The sequence below is a fragment of the Mastomys coucha genome, unplaced genomic scaffold, assembly GCF_008632895.1.
Source record: "Mastomys coucha isolate ucsf_1 unplaced genomic scaffold, UCSF_Mcou_1 pScaffold20, whole genome shotgun sequence".
In the NCBI taxonomy this organism is placed as follows: Eukaryota; Metazoa; Chordata; class Mammalia; order Rodentia; family Muridae; genus Mastomys; species Mastomys coucha.
Window position 1 is genome coordinate 133,714,900 of NW_022196903.1, and position 18,994 is coordinate 133,733,893.

At 41.1% G+C, this 18,994-nt stretch overlaps 1 protein-coding gene across 9 annotated transcripts in view; it reads left to right on the forward strand.

Annotated features, from left to right (window-relative positions):
- Positions 1-18,994, forward strand: part of Pik3c2g (phosphatidylinositol-4-phosphate 3-kinase catalytic subunit type 2 gamma) — a 337,297-nt gene that overhangs the window by 183,517 nt on the left and 134,786 nt on the right. For all 9 annotated transcript variants that reach the window (XM_031383723.1, XM_031383725.1, XM_031383721.1 and 6 more), the window contains one exon: positions 18,221-18,401. In XM_031383723.1, coding sequence (XP_031239583.1) covers positions 18,221-18,401 — 181 coding nt within the window. The remainder of the gene's footprint in view (positions 1-18,220; positions 18,402-18,994) is intronic.

Consider the following 18,994-nt stretch of genomic DNA (forward strand, 5'->3'; position numbering starts at 1 on the left):
GTGTTATTAAACTATCTTGCTCTCATAATACCAGATACGAGAGCTTCTAACCTTCCATGTATTTTTCCTGATCACTTGGAAACTTCTAAGTGTGTAAAGATGAAGAACAGCAATCTGGTCTTCTTTTCACCTTCATTTAAGGTGCATAGCTCTATAGCACATGGCACTGCCAGCTTCTGCGTGCATTGCAGAGTTCTCCATAGACTTGGCCCGAGAGCCAGTGTCCACCGACAGTCCCTTCTTTATCACATTCTGATATTATAACTTACCTTTGATTCCAAACATCTTACCATTTCTGTTCACGGCGAGAAGGAGACTATCAAGTTCTGACATAAAAGGCTAAAAATAATTGGAAAGCTTGCTATTCATAATAATGTGAGATAGGCAGCTGGCACAGACGTGGTTAGTGTAACCGGCATGGATGCTGGTGTTGAGTTGGTCAAGGGTTATAATATATTTGTCAAATTTGTCCAGTGTTGAAAGAATGGCTTAAATTAGCACATGGAGTCAAAGTAAGAGGTCATACACTGGAGTTCAGGTTCTTCGGTACATTAGATTTCTTATAGCAATATAAGGGTCCACATCCCCAAAATATTTTCCATGACTATGCAGCCTCACATAGTTAGGAGTCAGTGATCATGTAAGTTTCCAAATTACTCCATGCTTTCTTCCAATAAGGGAGACTCATGGTGCTCTTGACTGATGTCCCCTGGGCTTTGGAACAACTTTACCTATGTGGCTTTTCTCAGCGTTTGGCCTCTTGGTATTTTTTGATCAAGCTTCTGTAAGATAAAACCTTGGGTGCACCCTACTGACTCCTCTGTGAGCTCTGTATCCTGTGATCAAGCTCTTTAAGCCTCAGTTCTCTCCTCAAGCTCTTACAACCATGGCTTTCTTCTACCATTTCTGCATGTGTTGGTGACTCTCTGTGTCAATGATATTGAAGAGAGGAAAGTCTGTCTATCCTGTGTGTCATTTCCACTCCAAAGCTCATTCTAATTTTTGTTTGTGATTTCCTTCACACTGAAGTTTCAAACAAGAAGACTGGAGAAAGGCATCAATTTGGCATTATGTAACAGAAGGCATCTCAGGCATTCAAAGTTAAGGAACACTGATTTAGGTCTTTATGGGGCCTCAGGCACTGTGTCCAACGCAGTCTGGAATGTTGTTCTGCCCTCCGATGGATGATAGCCAAAGACAGCAATGTAATTATGTGAAAAGAAACAAACAAGACTTGTCCTCATTGCTGAGAAGCTTTATGGTAGGGCCATCAAAGTGTGCTTCAGAACAACAAAGTGCCCCGGCAGGGCCAGTTGCCTGAGCTCAGACAAGACAATCACTTTTAATTGACTTCCATCTTCTCAAATGCAAAACGAACAGAGGCTCGGGTGAATCTTTACCTATGTGACTGGACATGTTTCTTACTCAAAGTTCTTTTACATGCAGCCTGCTTTCTCTGAAGTAACAGAATAAAACCATCTCTTAGGTAGTCACTGAAGACCTTCTATAAACTAGCACAGGTCTCTCTGCAGCCATTTTGTCTTTCTTGCTGAAGTCCAGCAGAAACTCTGGTTGAATTTAGCATCAGTCATTTGAACGTCTTTCGCTGTTCCTGGCACCAAGCCTTACCTCAGGACTATGGGAAAATCATTTGAGGAGAATGCCTAAGTCTTCCTGCGTAGAGCAGCCGTCCATGTTATCAATTTTCAAGATTTAATTCCCATAGCACATCCCTCTGAGCTTCCTGCTATTCTGAACAAAGTCTTCCCAATCAGTTTGTAGTTCTGGAAGTGTATGTGCTGTTATTTAGTTCTTATTTATTTTTAGAATTTATTATTTCTCAAGTAATTTGCATCTGTTTCTGGGATTAAAAATGTTTATGCTTTACAGGATTGTTCACAGTACCTAACAATGTATTACCCATCACCAATAATCAATAACATGAATCTCTGCATGTTACACAGATGCCGCCTAGGGGCTCTATTGCTCTATGCAGAGGAAAGATCAGCAGCGTAGACAAGGAGCAGCTTCCATTGTGTATACAGCCCTGAGGACCAGACACCAAGGAATGCACTTATTATTCACAGCTGTAGACCTGGGTAACAAGAGGCTAGTAGCTCCAGGCTTCAAAGGCCAGAGGCTTATTTCTCTAAATGCTTAGTCAAAGCTTATTCCATGGGCCATCAGTGAGAGTAGCTGGACCCTTGCCCTTAACTCTGGTTGTTCTTGGGAACTTTTCTAAAGGTCATGGCTTCCAGTTCTCCCTTTCAGCTGTCTGTAGCCTCTTGACTTTTTCAGGTTTCACTTTTTATGGTCAGTCTCTAGGAGTCTTAGGCTGTCTGCTTGCTGCTGCTGGGTGGGGCTAAGGTGGAAAGTCCTTGAGCCTTTCTGTTTTGGTGCAGCTAGTTCATCCTACTCTACTAATGATGAGACCATTAACAGACAAGGAAAGATAGCTTAAGAGAAGCCTTTATTGGAGCATAACATTGCCACCCTAAGAGATGGTTTATAGCAAAGAGACCTCTAGGCTAACACAAGAGGCATGGATAGCAGCCTAACTGCATTAGCAGCAGAGGGCTGTGCTACACCTGTGTGTGGCTACAGTTCTATACCAGGGCCCCTCCTATACACAGCTTCTGGTTCTATTGACCACAAGCCCCATATGTGAAACCAATCTTCTATCCCAGGGCCCCTCCTAGACACAGCCTCTGCTTCTATTGACTACAAGCCCCACATTTGAACCAACCACAAGACCTTCCTAAGGACAGATCACAAGCTTCACATTTCACCATGGTAGGATTTTGCTGAATCTCTGCACAAGACTCCTGTTCTTCCAGCCTAAATAGGAATAGCTACAGGATCTGGACAGGTCATTTAAACTCAATGAAGGTTGTTTTGCTTAAAGTGAGACTTCCAAAACTAGGTCTCCTGAAGTAGCAGTTACAGCTGCACTGGCCACTGCAGTTGGAGTGGAGTTTACTCAGACTGACATTGAGGTGTTTCAAAATAGAACTATTTGAAGGAAAAGCCAACCAGCTGTCAGTGGGGAGGGAGTCCATGGTTTACCATTCTCTATTTCAATCATCTGATTCCCAGGGAAAGGTTCTATGAGCCGATCATCACACAACCAATGAACCTCACACTCCACAAGTTTTGCACATTTTAAACATCATGGGATCTTCATAATGTAAATCTAGGAAATAAACACTCTTACGCTTAGGAAAATTTGGGTCCTTCTGTTAGAGAATCATAATAGCCTATTTATAGCAAATTAGAATCTGCATCCCAGAAACGGCACACCCTAGACAAACTGTGGGAAATGTGATTCCCCTCAGAAAGTATTGGGAAAGAACCTTCTCGGCCATTTAACTTATTCAAAGTATAAACTAACTGAAATTCCCCAGCTGCAGAGCTGAAAGGATACTCTGTGATTCTTGACTGAAAGAAAAAAATTGTTTTTTAAGTATCAAAATCCATGGAAGGGGAAAGTTGATTAAAGTATTTTATTTAGTCTAAGAAGTGGTCATAATTATACATTTTCATTTCTCCCACCTTAAGTGCTTTTGTGATATATCCCATTTTAGAAATTAAACAGCTGTAGATAATTTATGTTCTGAGTGGGGGGACTCTGGGCAGGTGCACAAGGATGTTTCTAAGTGGTCAGTTAAAGCCCCACGCTGAGTTGTTTCATAACCAAATTTTTAATCACCTACTGACTCATTCAGAAAGGGCTTGTCTTCTGCCTCCCTCCTCTGTAGAGTCAGCTTTGTGATGGCAGGGACGTCAGCCATGATGACTTTTGCTTTGTCTTGGTTACTGCTCATAGCCATATTTAAGTGGACACTATATCATTAGAGTCTGGGTTAATGCACATCTGTCTATATTCACATGTGTGTGTTGATATTTATTTTATATGATGGCTCTATCACAGTCATTTTCTCCTCACTTATCCTAGATATTTTAAAACAGAAAAGGTCTCCTAGTGTGATATTTCTTTAAATTATATTGCTCCAAGCAACAAGTTTCCCAGGAGCTAACCCTGAAGTGGAAAGAGAAGCCAGCAGAGAAATCCAAGTTTCAGAGGTCACTCTCAATGAGGATATTCTCTAGGAAACAAGTAACTGGTATACTGGGGTCCCAGATAAAATGCCATTTCAAAGCCTCTGCATTTTTCACAATTCAAAAAAATGAAGCTAGTTTTCTACTCCAAAACAACTTGTGAAATAGGTTATTTCAACCAGTATTTGTAGAATAGTTCATAATTTATGTTTCTGTGGTTCTTAAATTTCCCCTTCAGTGGGAAAACAGTGAAATAAGTAGTTATCCTGTCTAGTACTGTACAAGTTTTACCCTAGAAACAATGATGTGTGTCTTCCCAGAAGAAAAATGCTTTTGTTTATTGGGATGAAGGAATGGACCACTGACATGTACTTACCCACGCATGTCAAGCTGATTTGCCTCTGTGCTCATGAGAACTACATTAAACTCAACCAATACAGATCGATTGTTGAAAGCAAGGATCCCAGCAATGCGAATCAAGGCAAGCCATGTCCACAGTCACTGTCCAGTGTGCACAGAAACTAAAATCCTGCGCTGTATGCTACCTTGTGGGTAAAAGCAGTGGTTGGCATGTAGAGCTACCCAGTGGGTCCTCACTCCGTCCCTATACTCTGGTGTTGCTAGGCTTATTGCACACTGCCCTGACTGCTACTGAAGAGAGATTTTCTTTTTCTTTTCCTGGTGCTTTTAGCAATGACATAAAACCAATTGAAGATATTGAACTCAAATATCCTTGAAGCCAGACTTGTCCTGACCATTTGAGGATGTTCTCCATCATTCTTGCTTTTAGCAGACTGAGCGTGAAAGCTGACCAGCCTGTAGAGAGGGAGTGCTTTCAAGTGCTGTGATTTTGATTGAGGGAAGCTGAACTTTTCCATGAGGATGTGTTTGGTAGAGCTTTCGGGCAGTGGGGATTAAAGTAGGCCAGCCACACTGTTGCCAAATTTACCTCTGAGGTCTAAGGAGCAGGAACTGTGTTGACACTGTACACTAATAATACTAGAAGAAACCATTTCCACTGCCAGTGAGCTGATTGTAATATGAGACTTCCACAAAAGGCTGCCTCAGGGAATTATGTAACCTAATGTTCAATGAAGTCTCGCCAGTTAGTTATCATTGGGTCCCATTGCAGTTAGAACTGTTAAACCACAGGCCAAGTGTCACATGACTATGAAATGGCCCCACCACATTTCAAACTCGATACATCTAGCTCCCTAGCTTGTCTTTTGAATATTTGAGGGCAGGAAGATGTTCCTGATCCAAGAGAGGTAACTATTTCTTATGGAAAGGGCTTGACATAGTGACATGTCCATGAGCCTAGTTCTCAGACACTCAGGAAGATCAGGAGGAGTTCAAACACAACCTTAGCGACATAGTAAGCTTCAGGCCCACCTGTACTATGTGAGATCCTGTCCAAAGGTAAAATTAAACAAATGATTCTAGAAGTCTTTTGTGTGTATGTGCGGGGGGAGGGGGCAGCAAAATTCAACAATTTGCCTTCTCTTCACCTGTTTGTCCTATTCCTCATTATACCCTGAATAGAAAACAAACAAACAAACAAAAAAAACTAAACCAAATATTATCTTATTCTGCAACTTATTCCTATGAAGGAAGAAGAAATGAAATTCAAGTAATGCATAAAATAAGAAAACGTGGCTTTAGAATTATTAGGGTTGTTTAACATAAAACACTGACATAGCGGAAAATAATGTTTGAGGAGAAAGTGCAAAGGTAGAGCATAAAAGTGTTTTATTCATGATGCAAATTAATAGTTTTCCAATTATACCAGAGTAAATGCCATTTCCTAAGAAAGGCTGTAAACCATACAACTCTTTTTTTTGTAAGAAAATTGCTAACCAATTTATTCCAAAGCAATTTCAATTATCTGCCCTTTAAGTGAGATAGTCTATCCCTCACTGATGCTTCTGAGACAAAGAGCCTCACTGATGTCAAATCAGGGGTCCCAGGTCCTTCGGTGAAGGGTAATTACAAAGGGAGAGACTCAGAAAGGACTAGGTAACTTGATGTCCACACTAGAGAAAGAGCCTCAAAGAAGGAGACAGGCGAGACAATGTTATCGTACAAATGAAAGCCACCTGAGTATTATTACGTCAACCGCAATTCCCGAAGCCACCTCGACACTTTTTTGTTTCTGACTATAACTGTTTACATCCTAAATAAAACCAGATTCTAAAGCTTGATATTGTCTTATACAAATATTTTCAGAAGTCAATACTAAGTCTTAAAAACCAAAATTTCAAAAAGTCCCTGGAAATAAACGCTCTAGTTATTTAGTCAAGAGTAGGCTTCCTTGACCTCAGGACACACACACTGCATTTTCCATCGGCTGTTTTGGTACTTTCTTTCCAAATTACCTAGCCTTAGATAGTTTAACTACCAGTGACATCTAAGTTAACTTAATTAGGAAATTACTTCTGCTCACTAACAACATTCCCAATTTTTCCCATGATCTGAGTCCTAAAATTATGGTGTAACAGGGGATCCCTGCTATTTTCTTCACAATATTTTGCCTCCTTTTCATGATTTTTGCTGCTTTTAAAGGTTTTTCTTTGCGCTCTCTCTCTCTCTCTCTTTCTCTCTCTCTCTCTCTCTCTCTCTCTCTCTCTCTCTCTCTCTCTCTCTCTCTCTGTGTGTGTGTGTGTGTGTGTGTGTGTGTGTGTGTGTGTGTGCATGCGTTCTCCTGGCAGTACTGGAGAGCTGACCCATGGCCTGAATGCAGGAGAGCTAGCAGACTGACCAACTCAGCTACCCAGGGCTTTGAGTTGGCCCACCCCAACATCTATGCCATCTATGAGCTGCTAGAGCTTATCAAGGGGCCTGTCCTACAGAACCAAAGCTACTATCTCCATGCTGTCTCAGATAGCAACCACAGGCTATGTGAGAGGAGTTAGAATCCAGTACTCATGAAGCCAGTATTCATAGAGTAGCAGAAGCCAGAGGCCTGGAACCAGACCAATGATTCACTGCAAGGAACACTTGCAAGTAAGACTGTTTGGGCAACAGGATATATACTTTGTGAACCGCAGTGACATACCACAGCTTCCGTAGAGAAATGGTTTATTTTTTATTTTATTTTTTAATTGTTATTTCTTTTTAGGGGAAGAGTAGAGGGTGGATACAGAGGGACTAGAGGGGTGGGGAGATGGATTGGGGTGCACAGTATGAAAATCACAAAGAATCAATAAAAAGTTTTAAAATATTTTAAAATCTTCTCATACATGTTTATGTTTTGATTATTTTGAATTAATATACATTAATAAATTATACTTTAAAAGAACCTTATATTTTTGTACCAATATCAATGCACATAAACCTATGATTGATTATTCCAGGAAAACACATTCCAGGAAACTCATTTGTTAGGAGTCTATAATTCTAAACGTATTATTAAGTTAGTTGAAATTTTAATTAATGAATACAAGAATAACATAGTCAGGTAGCTTAAGCAACAGAAATTCATTTTTTCGTAGTTCTGGAAGCCAAAAGTCCACGACTGGGGCTGCATCTGACTTGCAGGCAGACAGTTCTTTTACGTGACCTTCTCTCTGCATTCATATCCCTCAAAAATGATCCTTCCTTCCTCTTTCTACAAGGACGCTAGCTAGCCCTGTTTGACCACCGACCCACCCTGTGACCTTACTTCACCTCAGTTAACTCTTTAAAGTCCCCATCTTCAAATGTCTCCAGTGTTAGGGCTTCTAATAGGTTTGACCACAGACATCGTCAGCATTTTATAAAAGCTCAGGGTGAAGGCAGCTGCTGGAACTGCCATGTGGCAATGTCGGAAATGGGAAGTGTCCAGTACTGCTTCTGCAGTTGAGTCCTACAGAGGTGCCTACCTACGAGGTACGTTCTGGACAATATCTCTAAAATACCACATACGTCAACTGGTAATTAGCCAGGTGGCTCCCGGAAGTCTCAAAGGATACCAGGAGGCTTTCACGGAGCTCCTGAAAGCAATGGATTGGAAAGAATCAGTCCACTTCAAGGGACAGCCTCTTTCATGGGCATGAACAAGAACATGCCAGATATTTCTCAGGACATCAAACACGGCTCCAAATCTTGTGGAAAGCATCCCAGGGAACCTTCAAATCTTTACAGGACAAACCACGCTGTTGGTGACCCTGAAAGATGAAGGTGGAAGCAGCTACCCCGGCTGTGATAGGAAGCTGAAGTGCCAAGAACACTGGATATTTTAGAGCCAGCCTTGTCTTACACCTGGAACCCTGCCCTTCCAGCTGTGTTCAAACACCCGAGCGGCTCACTTCACAACATGATGATTAAACTGCTTTCCACAGGAGCTGCATGGGAACAAAAAGTGGCGGGGTAAAGAGGATTTTTTTTTTAATATATTATTAGGTTGCTATTCTTATGAAACATTCATTCCATTCAGCAAAGGAATTGCTTTATTGTTAAAAGAAATTTTGTTAAGGAAACTTTGTGGAAAAGATGCTGACGCTGCCTTTTAAAAAAAAGACTGAACATGTATTCTGAAAAAAATAAATAAAACGACTGAGTTAGGAACTCGGAGCCATATTTTCCAAGAGTAAGGGGAAAACAGTCATCTCACTGCCTAATTTAAAATTCCACGAGCAGGCTTCTGAGCATTAATTATTTGTCAGGCAGAATTTACTGTTCTGTACATGTGCTGATGTTAGAGAGGCCCCATCCCTCTTCTGCCATAACTTGGGGTTATTTGGAATCCTGAGTCCAATTAAGGTGTGCCGTGCAAGGAATACATGCTAGCTGTATGCAGCCCATCTGGAACCTTGCATTCCCAGATGCCATCTGTGGATTCCTTCCCACCTAAGCCCCTTTTCTGCCTCCCTTCGCAATGCCGTCCACTCCTGTGGGTTCTGTAGGAGCCATAGCAGCCCTGGTTTACCCACAGCCCAACACTGGTCATACTTTCTCAAGTGAGGAAGGGTTGGTACAACAATGGTTTGCGTTATTAAAGTTTTCTTTTCTATGCACGTTTTGGGTGGGGTGAGAAGGAGAAAGACTGCCAACCTTAAAACATTTCATACAAAAGTATACTTTGTCTAACAAGATTTTTTTAATTTAAAATTGTATGCTTTGAAGAAAAGGAAATAATAATTTTTGACGTAGTTTTGGCAAGCAATTTTTAGTAGCAGAACCAAATGAGAAGGAGAACTTGGAAGAAAAGAAAGCAAGGTGAGATCCTGCAGCCTCAGTGGGTTAAGAAGCAGAGAAAGAAAATGAACAGACCCAATAAAAGTAGGGCATGAAACTGACATAATAATAATAGTTAATAATAATAATTATTATTATTATTATAACATTGCTAGATTCCATGTTAGTGTGGGCTTGGTGATAAGCATCAGCCTCGTTAGGCTATTAGGAGGTACAGCCTCAGAGAAATGAGTGAGGATTCTGGGATCAGTTTGCATTCTCAGCCCACTGACTTTGACCCTGGGCAAGCTGTGCAATGTCCATGCACCACAGTAGCCTTGCCTTTAGGATGGAAGGATTTGATAACCAGAGCTCCTGCATGAATCATCTAATGTAGCATGGCAAGGGGCTTGGAAAACACTTGAGTAAAGAGAATGCTTGATAGCTGCAGTAAGAATCAGAATTGAATCCTCAAGCTGGACTGTGGATTACCGACCCTTTCCACCATTCTCTATGCCCCAGAATCCCTTGCCACAGATAGAAAGTCAAGATCACCTTGCAGCCAACTTGAACACGGCAGCATGGTGTGCAAAGAGCTCTGTACAATGGTCAATAACTCGGCGTTCCCATCACAGTACCCTGAGCAAAGCCTTGATCTCAGTTCCCTTAACTAATCCAATGAGGGGTGAGACAGAGGTCTCAACATGTCATGCAACTTCATGCTTATGTGATACTCATTTCTGGAGGATATGAGTCACAATGAGAGTGTGTGACTGATGTGAGAAGGATAACAAATAGCCAGGAGCCAAGGACACATGACAGGGTAGGAAGTGATTAGGATTTAAGTCGCGGAGGGGCTCCAGGAGCAGAAGAATTCTAGATTTCAGGGAAGGAAGAAAAGTCAAATGTGAGCCAAGTGGAGATGAAGGTACAAGGCTTTCACCAACAGCTTTGTCTGTGTGGCCAAAGCCACAATCCCCCCAGTGATGTTTCTTTTCCAAATTAACAAGAATGGTAGTAACACAGGAATGTGTTCTGAGGGAGCTCACTGCCATCTGTGCATAGTTCCATATTTACTTTAAGAAAATGATTTGAAACACAAAGAACTAAGCCCATATTAAGTCCCAGAAATGGGAGGAGGAGGAGAGGTCTTCTGGTCTTAAATCCTGTTATTCAGCCTACTTACCATGAGACTTGAGTCCATGTGAGTAGATTAGAATGTGGTGAGCAATACCCCTCAGCAGAATGAGTAGAAGGGATTTTAATTTTCTCTTATAGATTCAGAAATCTCAGAAGGGAACTTAGCTGCTTAGCATAGCTTTTTCCATTACAGCTTCTCAATGATCTTAAGAGTGTATCATCGCAAGACAGCAATCCTAGTTGTTGATGATCACCCAAGCTGGATGCCATCCATGGCTAATTTTTGCCTGGAAAAAAAAAACATTCAAGGTATTAATGAAATGTGTGACTATGATGTCCATTAAACATTTATGGAACTATGATGATGAACTCTTCATAGTTACTATCTATACCTCTACAGGCAAGCAGATTCTCTGAAGGCCAACACTAAGTAAACAAGAGATACCCAAAGACAAGAGAACAACCTTTTACATAACAAATCATAACAGAAAGGGGCCAGAGGAAGATATAACCTCCAACCCCTTAGGCCCAGGCCCTATCATCTGCCCCTCAGTAGTTGCTGCAGATTTTGAAACTCGTATCAAAGGATCCAGCCATTCATTAGGCCTAATCTCTTTATAGCTTCATAGACTTACCCACTAGGGTGCTTTCTCAGTCTCTTAGGTGTTTCTTAATTCAATCAGGTTGACAATCAAGCTGAGGCATCAGAAGCCCCGGTCCTTATTTTGTGCTTAGGGCCTTTCTCTTTTGGAATGTCATGGTGTATCTCTTATGACAGTCTTCCTCTTTCACTGATTCATATTTTTAACTGTCTCATACAGTTTTCCTCAAACTGGACAGATATGGTAATTTTGAATAAAGCTCTCATTATTTTTTATGTCCTACCTTTGCCTTTCCACACCCTTCGCTTAAAACCAGAGTAGATTCTACAATTCCCAGATAGTTTTTGGATATCAAGTAACTCCCAGCTGTCTTTTTCAGTGTAACAATTTCTTTTTCCCTTAAATTGATCCACCCCAGTCCATGCTCCAGCACCAAATGACTTTAGTTTGGGAGCCATGCAGTGAAAAAGAGGTGAGTCAATGGCTTTCTGATATAACTTCAGATGTTCCTTGACTTTGGGGACTTCCATACACTGAGAAACAAAGAGACATCTGCAGATTCCCAGTCTGAGCTGGGATTTTCCACCAAGAATCCAGTGTCAAGAATGCTGTGGATACCAGTTCGGAGCTCTTGGATGGGGTAGAGGTGGGAGGGGGTGGGAATACAGGGCTGTACCTTCATAGTGGGAGGACGGGTTTGAATCCTCCTTTACCTATATATATGTGGTCCTACATAATTATATATCATGACTTTATTTAAAACCTGAGAAGATGATAACCCTGCTGTGTAAAAAAATCTAGGCTACAGACTGCTAACCAGTCCCTTACTGATCCTTCTCAATGTGACAGCCTTGGCTTCTCTTCCTGTTCATAGAATCCCAAGGCGAATGACAGGACCTTGCACTAAGGGGCAGGCTTCCATGCTTCCATGCGCCTGAATCTCTATAAAGAACTCTCTGTGGCTCTCCCTCCACACTAAACTCTTCAAGGATAAGTGTCATAGTAGAACCACTCCAGTCCCAGGATATTGATAAGTGTCATAGCAGAACCACTCCAGTCCCAGGATATTGATGACTTGGTGGCTTTTAAGCATTTCTGCAAACATATAGAAAGTGCCCAATAGGAGGAGTGTTTTGTGTAATGCGGCCATCAATCTATTTCCTAAAGAGCCTTGGGGAGTTAATCTGCAGTAGATTCCCAAGCTTGAGAAAAGAGATCCACCTCCTCACATTTGGGACAAGATAAAGTCTTTGTCAGCATCTCCAAGGCAACAAGGCCATGCATCATTCCACCTGGTGATTCTTCATCCACAGCCATCCATCCCAGCTCAGCATGCCAGGCTCCAGATGCTGCCACGGAAGCAGACCCCCTCTGTTCACCAAGAATGTGCAGACTTCCCTCTCATTGCCCTTGGCCTTTGTTTAATCCTGTCCTGTAGACCCTGAAAAGTCTCAACATTTCTCAGTTGCTTGTATCAGCCTAAGATATTCCGGCTGACTGCTTCCTTTCAGATACCCTGACATTTGGCTGGACAAAGCAACAGATGGCACATAGGCCCATTCAGACTTCTAAATGAGTCAAAAAGTATGCTAGTTGTAATAAAATAATGATAAAAATTCAGCAATGTGAGAGCATCTACATGTTCAAGTGAGCCAAGCCAAACCATTATTTGAAATGTTCTTTGTGGCTTTTTATCATCCATGACAAAAAACTATTTTTATTGCTTCAAGTTTTTCTTCTTTTATTCTATATGTAGTAATTGATCACTCATCCAGTTCAATAGATTTGGCTGCTGGTAGTTTATTTATTTATTTTTTAATAATTATGTTTGCCCCCAATTATCCTCAGTGCTATCACTGATGATATTCTAGAGGTGATTCAAACAAACGTGTGAAAATAAAACAGAAGAGGAAGAGGGAGGAAGGGAAAGGATGGAATTTGGCATGTTCATCCACTATTTAAATTAATTTTGTGACAAGGTTCTACTGTGAAGCCCTGGATATCCTCAAACTCACCAGGTCAGCCAGATTGGCCTGGAACTCACAGAGATCTGACCACCTTTGCCTCCTGTGTGCTGTGTGCATCACCACTCCTAGTCATCAGTTCTAACCATAGCAACCCAGGGGCTTCAGGTTGCAGAGACTTTCAGCAAGCAACACTTCTTGGCTGCACCTTCCTTCACTTCCAGGCTCTGAGAACTTAAGGTGAACTCTGATCCACAGGGTCACTGCAACTGTGTCCTCAAGAAAGCTCCTGAATCGTCTCCCTACTGAAAGCAGAGCTCCGAGAGGCTCCATTAAACTGCAGCAGAATGTGTAGCCTATCTGTATAACAGCAGTACAGTACACAGTCTTTTGGGTTCCTAGGTCATCACCAGCGCAAATCACATAGTAGAGCTGATGAGGTCCAGATATGAGTACTGTGCTTACGGGGAGGCACTGGAGGTGATATGGCAAAGTGGGGGGTGAGGAATCATTTTCAGAAGAGAAAGCCTGGTGTTGGAACCATTAATTACATTAATTACCATCACTCAGTGTGAGCACAGGGAAATGTCTGCCTATGAGCAAAACATGATCATCATTTATAGCTAAGTACATAAGTACCTTATATAAGAGTTGCCTCTCTTATAGAATATCTCCTATATTTAAAAGTTCTAAAAATATAATTTCTAAAATCCAAGATCTAACTATTTTCTATGCATTCTCTTTGTGAGCAGTTTTATATTTAAGTTTTATATTGATTGGAAAGCACATATTTGTCTTAACATGTCTTAATTTGCCTAGCAATGTTAACATGATGAATATTTGTGAAAGAGCACATCTATGTGTTGACAATGGACCAGTCAAAGGATTCTGTCAATGGTTTGTCACACCCCTCAGTGTGAAGTGCTAATTAAGTCTCTCTGCCAGTTAGATGTAAAATGAAGTTAGCCATACTACTAAAATATTAATATTAACAATTCCTTATCAAGTGTTGGATCTCAACCTTTATCTCTCCTAGGGTTCTAAGTGTCCTTGGAGTATTCACTTCCTTTAGGATATTCACTTCCTTTAGGAAGTGAGTATCCTAGCGTTTTCTAGCACTAGTTTCCTGGTCAACACACCTCAGATCACAGCAACAAATGCAAGGGGAAATGGAGCAAGCAGGAGTCTTAGAGCAGCAGTCTCATCATGATGGGACTCCATCCCTTTCTGTTAATGGATGCTGATGCCTCTCTTCATGAATAGGAAGTTCACAGTGGTAAAAATCTGAGCTAGCCCCTATGTTGCAGGGTATGCTGTGGTGAATTTAAATTAAGAGCAGAAAGACTGAAGAGAATTTTGAGGCAGAGGGGACAGGATGGTGTGATTTTCCTGAACTCTCCTGCTGGTAGACTGATGGAATGGGAACTCTCTCTACTGTCCCTGTGTCTCCAGCAGGTTGCTTGCAATGTGCCTAGATGCAGCTAGGTACAAGAAGAAAATTAAGAACTGTCCTAATATTTGAAGGAAGCCTCCATTTTATCCTTGTTATGTCTATGGCTACTCTGAGCATCTCTGTGTCCAGGGGAAGCCACTTAATTTAGGGGCATACCTTCCTGGGCAGATGTGCTGTCAACCAACTTGTCTTTTCTTTACTCTTGTTTCCTGTCTGTGATATTGAACACAGTCAAAAACCTCCCCTAGCTGCCTGAGTATGTTCGTTTTAATGTTGCCCAGGACATACTATTATAAGCTCATCAAAGTAGCTGGAGAAGATGATAAGGAATCAAGTCACAGCTGGATCTTGCCGGCCACAGGAAGAACAGCCTCTGGAATTTTGAAATTCAGCTCAGGGTCTGTGCATGATCGCATTCTCTGCATCCTTAAAAGTCTGCTCTTTAAATGAGTCTGATAGTTGTCAGTCCTTTGACCTTCGCTTTTCTATTTTTAAACATTTTATTTGGCAATCTCTTCCAAAAAAGGATTACTGTAGCGCTCAAGGGACAGTGGCCAACTAATTTCTAGTTTCTTATAAACAGAAGCAATGAGTGAAAACCACAGCGTGAGGACTGCTGCCCGCCCTCAGATGGAAGGTCACTGACAACCAACTGAGATATGCCCCACTCAAAAACTGTGCACTCCAACTATAGCTGCGGTTGCTGAAAATTAGGGGTCCTGTTCATTTCTATGACTATTAAAAGTGTCTGTATAATTGGCCCTTCGTGATCATCACTAACACCACTTGAATTTATTTCTGCCATGTGTAAAAACAAACTCCTTACACATAGAGCTTGATCCCTGCTTCGCCAGGAGAGCATGTTTTCCTTGCAGGATTTGGGGCTTAAGCCAGCTACATACTTTAAGAATAATCACAACAGAAGCTTCTGAGAGCTCTTAGCTTTGATGTGTTTTACATCAAGGTCACATATTATCTATGCAAATCTCTTCTGCTTTACTCTATGGTGGACAAGGAGTCAAACTAGTATTTTCCTTCTTGAACTGGCAGGCCGCAAATATATGCCTTGGAAGAAATATAAACTTATTTCTGATAGAATAGAAACAAAAGTATTAAAAGAGCAATTAACTATCTAGTTCTGGAAGTTCTTATGACAACGATCCCCAAAACAGACCTTTTCTTTGGTTTATTTTAGTAAAAATCTCTGGACTTCATTTGTGCAGAATAATCTTTCAATCATAAATACACAGGAGTTCAGTGGTTGTGTATTTGTACTGGAAACTGGAACAGGGTAAAATATTTCAGAGCATAATTGACTCAGTATTCAAGGTGTACGGAAAAGCTAACAAATATGGATGTGCAAAATAGCAACTCCTTAATTCACTGAACCCAAATAAACCATAAAATGATGCACCAGCCCATCACAGAGCACCACAAGAGTCAGAAGGCATAGCTCTACGTAAAACACTGTGCACAGGGGCTTGCCTGACCTTGCAGCTTTGTGTCCATGTATGTGGCTATATGTTTTCTGAGAATCTTCAAATGATGCCATGGTCCATTTGTGACCTTTCAGGCACTTAGAAACTCTCATCATGGAGTGAGTATCAAAGTCTTTTCATTTTAGCCATTCAGCTTGTCTGCACAGCCTATCATTCCTACTATGGGTCCTCAGCTCCTTTAAGGTCTTTTATGTGTATGTGTTTTCATGCTTTCCAGGAGTAAATAAGAATTACTTGTTCACACAACATTGTATTTCCTTTAGGATGATGATGGAGGTGGTTAAGATGAAGTGGCTTAGGAAAGACGAGGCATTCATTTTTAAAACCACATACTCAATCAACTAACTTTTAAATGTACAAGAGCAGAGAGCTTAGCAGATGACAGGGTGCATAACTAGAGTCTCTGCAGCTTACTATATGTTGGACAAGGACACAAAACCAAAGATGGAGAATGGCACCCACCATGATGGTTTTACACCAGCTGTCACCATGTTGGCAGGATCTAGACTCACTTTGAAGTCAGGTCCCTGGCCTGGCTGTGTCTTTGAAGAGTTCGTAGATTGTGTTTATTGAACTTGAAGGACCCACCTCTAAATGTAGACAGCATCATTCCATGGGTCAGGGATACTGAATTGAATAAAATGGAGAAAATGAGCTAAACAGCAGCATTCATGGTTTCTGCTTCCTGACTGTTGGTGTGTGATGGGCTGAGCTGCCTGAAGCTCCTGCTCTGGTGGATGGTGCCCTCAGACTGTGAGCCTAAATAAAGCCTTTCTTCATAATGCATACTTCTAGTTTTTCTTTTTTTCTTTGTTTGTTTGGTTGGTTAGTTGGTTGGTCAGTTGGTTGGTTTTGTGGGGTGGGTTTTTTTTTGTTTTTTTTGTTTGTTTGTTTTTTTGGTTGATTGGTTGGTTTGGTTTGGGTTTGTTATTGTTGTTGTGGTTGTTGTTGTTATTGATGTTGTTGTTGCTACAATGCTAAGCATCATTTTTTACATTATTCTTCTCCCATTTTTTTCTAGCTCCTTGAATACCACTTTCAAACAGGGAGAAAATTAAAGACTAATTAAGATTATAAGAATCAAACTGAGAGTGGTTAAGTTTCAAAGGAATTGTTCCTTTTTATTCTGCTCTTGTATTTTAGGGCATAATAGAAACTAAGATCTTAGCATATTGTAATTGCTTTCAAGGCAACATAAATTACCAAGTGACAGACAGAGTAATCACATTCCTGTCACCAGGCCCTCTCCTTCTGAGTATCCTCACCCAGGATCTGTGCCGTTCATGAGCAGACAACCAGTCACACAGAAGCTGACATGTGGAAGCTACAGAATGCAGATGGACTCCATCCTCCAAGGTGCTAGATACCTGATTACGTCAGCACTCTTCATTCTATACAACTGTGCACAGTGAGGATCATTATTTTACACATAAAGAAAGAAAAATCAGGGACAGAAGTCATGCTCAGAAATTATGAGCACTTGGAGCTCTCGGAAAGAACCAGAATTCAGTTCTCAGCATCCAGCTTGGAAGGCCCACAATCACCTACAACTCCAGGTTCAGGGGATTTGATTTTGTCTTCTGGCCTTTAAGGGTAACTGCATACATGCATACATACAGATACCCCCCCCCACACACACACACAAACACACACTTCTTCAAATATTAAAACACACACACACACACACACACACACAGAGAGAGAGAGAGAGAGAGAGAGAGAGAGAGAAAGAGAGAATGTTCCAGTTTAAGTGGCATATACAGTGTAGAGCTAAGAGTTGAATCCAAAAATGTCTGGAAACAGAACAGTTTCTTACCTTTACAGTGTCTTCCTTCAGATTATTGGGGGCCATGCTGAGGATGGGGTGGGGACCAGTACATAGGTATATGATGGATAAGGGTAGATAATTTGACAAAAAGGTGAGTCTCATAGTTAAGTTACAATATAACGTTATGCCCTGTTTTATTTTTTGTTTTTGTCTTTGTTTTTGTTTTTTTAAAGAAAGTGATTCTAAATCCTGGTCCACATTTTAGTCTGAGATTAAATCCTGGCTTAAGTGTTTGTTATAGAGTTAGGGAGAGTGAAAGAAGAGAAAGTACATTGAGAATTGAAATGAGAAAGGGCAGCTTTTTTATTGATTCTTCTCTCTTGGAGGCTCATTAGCTATCAGGTGAACTCTGATTATTGGCAACGAGTACACAGCACTCTGCTCTTTTTAAGCTGCTAAACTGCCTGAAGCCTCCACAGACAGATTCCTCTGAAATGGACTTACGGTGCCTGCTGGAGGAGGTTTAAAAAACAAAATCTCCTTTAGATACTTTAGATACAAACCTTTCTGCTTTCCCCCAGGCTGCTAAGGGATGCGCAAGGGGAAGACTACTTTAAAAGCTGGTATCAGGAGCTGTTGGCCGCTCTCCAGTTCTGTGCAGGAAAAGCCCTGAATGAAGAGCTTTCCAAGGAGCAGAAACTTGTCAAACTTCTGGGTGACATTGGAGAAAAAGTGAAGTCAGCCAGTGACCCTCAGAGAAAGGTTGGTGAAAGAAATCAATCTTTAGCATAATGTGAAGTGTTTGTCTTTTGAGTCAACTGTTTCAGATTTATGTCTTAGCAAACAGACTCCTCAAGTACATTTAGTTTAAAAAAATTAAGTACTTGCTTCATTTATTTTTCTTAAAGTTAGTAATATTCTCAATCACCAGGATGCACATGACTTTGGTAAGCAGCTATGTTTGACACAGGCCTGCCATGGCAAAGAGACTCAAAGTTGAAAGAACTTTGAGCAAGAAAAAGAAAAAATCCTGATGAAATAAATTTTCTTTAAATTTTATTTTACTTTCAATTGTGTAAATGGGAAAATGTCCATTGTGTGAATGTACACATGTGTGGGTGAGTGTTCCCAGAGGCCAGACGACGGCAGTAGGTGCCCGGTGCTGCAGTTACAGGCACAGGGAGCTGTGAGTTGCCTGACTTTGGCTATGGGAACGGAACTCAACTCCTCTGGAAGATCAGCAATCACTCTTAGCATTTAAGAACTATTGCATGATCTCTACACACTCCTGGGGGTACAAGCTTAACACAGCACCACAGTCAGGCTTATGGGAGAAGATCACACTTTATCTCTAG